The sequence below is a fragment of the Priapulus caudatus genome, unplaced genomic scaffold (assembly GCF_000485595.1).
Source record: "Priapulus caudatus unplaced genomic scaffold, Priapulus_caudatus-5.0.1 Scaffold1712, whole genome shotgun sequence".
Lineage (NCBI taxonomy): Eukaryota > Metazoa > Priapulida > Priapulimorpha > Priapulimorphida > Priapulidae > Priapulus > Priapulus caudatus.
This window is the reverse complement of record NW_014578773.1, coordinates 46,080-51,090: the sequence shown is the minus strand read 5'-3', so window position 1 is coordinate 51,090 and position 5,011 is coordinate 46,080. Positions and strand designations below refer to the sequence as shown.

Here is a 5,011-nt window from a genome sequence, read left to right as displayed (position 1 = left end):
TAAAAAAGAAAAAAAATAATAGTTAGCGATGTTTAAAATTTAATTGGCGACTTTTCGAGATGTACTTCTCTTCATGACGGCTGTGGAATACACACGTAGTTGAAATAGATACATTTGTCGTGGCTCGAACCAAGAGTGAAGAGACAGCGAGAGCGTGTGGACTCGTGGTGATCGTATAAGTTTCTCTCTCTACATGGATAGATTTGATATGGATTCATTCAAGGTGTGGTTAACTAGTGAACGAGACATTAACTTCCTAACTATGATATGACACTAGTTCATTGATAGATTGCGAGCAAGTGTTGTACGAAAGTTATGCAGATTGCAGCTACCAGATCATATAGATAGGGATAATATTTATTTTTTATTTGGATTATACTGATAGATTTTGTGTGGATCAAATCCGATTAAATTGTATGTGAAATCCCTTTGGCTAATTAGTGAACGAGACATCAACTTAGATAATCGATTGTGGTCATGTGACGCGAAATGTACTGATTGCAGATGTAGATACGGATATTAGTGATTTTCTATTTGGATTCGATGAGTAGATTTGGTATGAATCGTGTGCATGTGGGTTTTCGGTAGGGGGGGAGGGGCTGCCGGGGACGGAGTTTCTTCTCCCTCTTGCCTCCTGGCTTTCCCATTCTTCCCCTTCTTTCTCTCTTTCACCTTTCCCATTCGATGCACCACGAACGCATAAGCTCGCTATAGGTCTGCTATGTTAGAAGTAGTAAACAGGAAAAAGTGCAGACGCCAACCAGTTTATAGGGAATTCTGTTGTTAGTGTTGTTGTTGTTGTTGTTGTTGTTGTTTTTGTTGTTGTTGTTTTTGTTGTTATCTCTTGCAGAATTATATAAGCAAATTCATCTCTATTATATTTCCTGTTTCCGTAAATTATCCGAAAAGTATCGGAAAGGAAGAAAGTGTATAGGGCCTATATATTGTTGACCGCCTGCTTTTGGTTCCCGTCGGAAAATTTTTGTGATCCGTCTTTGCTTGTTAAGCGCAAACGAAAGATAAAGATTATGCTGAATAGGATTGATATGGACAGTTGTATATAAAAAATATATGTATTTAGGAATAAGACGTAGGACCGCCAGAAATTCCTAGGGGGTCAGTGGTGGATCCAGGATTTCAGGGAGGGGTGAGAAACAGGTGAGGGGTCTGGGGTCTTAATTCCCACCGAAAATTTTGAAAATGTAGATCGCAGGAGATGGTATTTGAGGCACTTTTGAGTACATGTACAGCCTTCATTCAGACTACGACAATTCTCTTTTAGTAGAACAATTTATTTTTTTAATTTTGCTTCAAAATCCAGGGGGCAGCTGTCCCCCTGGCCCCCTGTAGACTACGACCCTGTTCTAGTTTAATAAAGACAAATTAACGCAATAGCTATATACGGATTAATTAGAACAAGGTTCTGGTACAAATAGGGTAAAATGTTAATACAACTATAGAATGAAAAGAACAGTGTTTAAATGAGGAAACAATTAACTTAACATTCCAATACAATAAAGTTATAAGTGACACATACGAATGCAGAAATAATTAATTAAGGATAATGAGCTAATTACAATATAATATCATTGCACAAATGGGACAATAAAACATAAATAGAAATAAACATTAGTACAGCGACGATATTGGTAAAAGACTTTAAATACAGAAATAATTAAACTAATACTGAATGCATATAATGAATATGCATTAATTTTAATATGGTAGTGGAGTATCTTAGCATAGATTTTGGAATTCAATTGTATCCATGCACCTGTGTTTATAATTATGATAGCGCCCTCGCCTGGAGGGAGCAAAACTCCTACTTTATCCCTTCCCGTCCTCCCCTTTAATTGCCTCCCTAGTCCCTCGCTCAGTCTGCTTCTTATGCCACCGCCCACTCAGCTACCTACCCTGCCGCCTGGCATCAATCTCCCACTCCTCTCGCCCTCAGCTAGCTATATTATGCAGTTTTCGCCTGAAACGGTGCTCGCGCATGCGCTATATCTCCCTCGAAGAATCGAATTTTGCAACGATTATGCATTTAAAATGAAGAGGAGTTATCCCAGCAGCATAGATGTACATGACAAAATTCCATCAGCAGACCGCACTGAACAAGTAGAGTAAAGACCTTGCATCTAAGGTCCCCGTTGTATATATATACCAGCCAGTACACAATCTGGCTACTATATCAGGCTGGCTATCAATCTATCTATATCATCCTCCCAGAAGTCATATCTATATTGATGCGTGACAACAACGACCAGCGGCCGTGAATTCACGACCGCTGGTCGTTGTTGTCACGTGTCAATATAGATATGACTTCTGGGGGATGATATCAAGGATATAGATAGATATAGTGACGTGAATGGACGACAACCAGCATACCCGCAACACCAGTACAGTCGAGATTAACAGATAGCATGCACTGGGCGGGTCATAGCTCTCTTTATCCCTCTCCCTTATCACGCGGTAACCACTCGAATGACCCGACCAAAGCCGCAATATTACCCCTCATATCACCATTTTTTTTATTATGTAATGGGCGAAGTGGCAGATTCCGCGACTGTATCTTTATCTATCATGTCAATTCTTTCACCCTTTGCTCGTGCACCTCTAATTTCATTCTCGTACGCATTCATGACTCCAGCTAGTTTTCCTTTGCAGGATACATAGGCACCCGCGTAGAAACAGGTGGCGATACATTTGACGCCGAGAGCGATGCCATGTAGAATGTATCGTAGCTTGTCGTTGTCGTACTCCCAGCAGGATCCTGTCTCAGCGCAGCCATCAATCTGCCACAGGATGCAGGCGGTGTCGATAGCAGCGCCAGCAATGACCGGCCCCGGCATGGAGACTAGAAATATAATTTCATACATTGATAACCAAATTAATTAATTATTGATATTTTATCAATTTGTTTCCTAGAAAGGTATTTATATAGCAAATATTAGTCAATCAATCAATCATTATATATATATCAGGATATATATAAATTAAAAAAATAATTAAATTTAATTCAAAGTAAAATAAAATTTTACCTATAACGCACACAGAAAATGTTGTGAACCCTAAAGCCAATGATTTTAAGTCTTTATCCACGACTCTACAAAAGAAATACATAGTTAATCACGATAACAAGAATTTGTTTCTATAATATGATAACATATGTCATGCGATAACAATGTCATGAATACTAGGAATGGATTCAAACAAACTCTTGCTCGATGCTTACACACAAACGCACGCACACGCGCACGCTCGCTCGCACGCACGCACGCACGCACGCACGCACGCACACACGCACACAGATTATAATTGTGTGTTGAGTGACATCATGCACCCGTTTACAAATTGAAAGGGGGAATCCTCGATTCTTCTAATAGAAATAACTACTCAATGGTTTTTCCTTTTCCCACTGCTGTAAGTTGAGGCAAACATCTATCTGATGTTTATAGCATACCTGAGTTTGACAGTTATGCTGGCGACCTTTGTGGAGGCCGACACGAAGCTACTGATGGCAAGCACGACGAGGTAGGGTGTCAGGTTAGAGCAGCCGGTATCACACGAGCCATGCGTCGCCGTGCCGTCAGCTCCGACACACGCGCAGCCCGAGTAGTTCTGTGTATGTTATATATAGTTATGTGTGAAGGTGTATGTATTTTAGATTACGCAGCCTAATCATCGTCATCGTCATCCCCATCATCATCATCATCATCATCGTTGTAGTCGTTGTTGTCATCGTGGTCGTCGTTGTCTTCGTTGTCGTCGTCGTCGTCGTCGTCGTCGTCGTTGTCCTCGTGGTCGTCGTTGTATTCGTCCTCGTCGTCATTATCATCATCATCATCATCATCATCATCATCATCATCATCATCATCATCATCATCATCATCATCATCAACAACAACAACAACAACAACAACAATAATAATAATAATAATAACAACAACAACGTTCCAACGTTAAGGGGACACAGTATACCCTTTACTCGAACCATAATCGCGCACAGCAGAGCTTGTCTACTAGCTTGTCTAGAAGCATAGCTTCCATGCATTGCTAACCTCGTGAGGAGCAATGCCGTCCATCCGCTCACATCCCGCGAGGCAGCCGGAGAAGTAAGTTATGCCATCGGCGCCGCAGACAGGCGCATAGCTCGTGCGATCACACTCGCATGACATACTGCAGTTGTTCGACAGGTCATATCTGCAACAGGCCATTGCGTTGTATACTCTATCATTACGTTGTATCGTAGGGCTGCGGGCTAATAAGGGCTTTGCGACTATAATTGTCTAAACTTCAAACCCTAACAAGTTATATTGCTGTTATTGTAATGTAACCCACCGCGCGCACCCTAACCCCATAGACCCAGACGGTGATTGACCCAGACAGAGGTCATATCTGCAACAGGCCATTGCGTTGTATACTCACTCACTCTATCATTACGACCACGAATCATTTGGTAAATAAGTATTGCAGTAAGTATCCGTATGCTATGGCGAATAGGCAACGTATAGGCTCACTTATATATTGAGAAGCGCATATCTATTACTGATATGTAATTTAGTGAGCCTGGGTCCTGCTGTCGGATAGATCGTAGTTACGACCATGGTAAGTGTTTGTAGAATATCAATGCTTACGACTAATGTTATGCTATGGAAAGAGCGTCGAGAGAAGTATTCGGACCACGGCCCTTGACCATTCGTCTTACGTTATTAATATCAACATTTCGATTATATTAGTGTGCGTACATGTATATAAGCCTGCGTCTTGTTGTACGTATATATTCGCGTATGGTTATATACCTAAACCATGCAGGCTCGATCATGACCTAGTTCTCATTCACATCGAAATATGTTGCTGTGACGCTCGGCTAGTTGTCGCTATAATAGTGATATCTGAGTCCGGGTTAGAGCGATATAATATTCATATATATATATATATATGTGTGTGTGCGTGCGTGCGTGCGTGTGTATGTGTATGTGTATGTGTATGTGTGTGTGTGTGTGTGTGT

General features: G+C 41.1%; 1 protein-coding gene across 2 annotated transcripts in view; it reads right to left on the bottom strand.

Moving 5' to 3' along the window:
- Positions 1 to 1,316: 1,316 nt before the first annotated feature.
- The window catches only part of LOC106817401 (solute carrier organic anion transporter family member 5A1-like), a 7,804-nt gene continuing 4,109 nt past the window's right edge, over positions 1,317 to 5,011 (bottom strand). For both annotated transcript variants that reach the window (XM_014822065.1, XM_014822066.1), the window contains 4 exons: positions 4,062 to 4,203; positions 3,464 to 3,621; positions 3,042 to 3,106; positions 1,317 to 2,857 (listed from right to left, as the gene is read on the bottom strand). In XM_014822065.1, the coding sequence (XP_014677551.1) occupies positions 2,535 to 2,857; positions 3,042 to 3,106; positions 3,464 to 3,621; positions 4,062 to 4,203 (688 nt within the window). In that variant the 3' untranslated portion in view covers positions 1,317 to 2,534. The remainder of the gene's footprint in view (positions 2,858 to 3,041; positions 3,107 to 3,463; positions 3,622 to 4,061; positions 4,204 to 5,011) is intronic.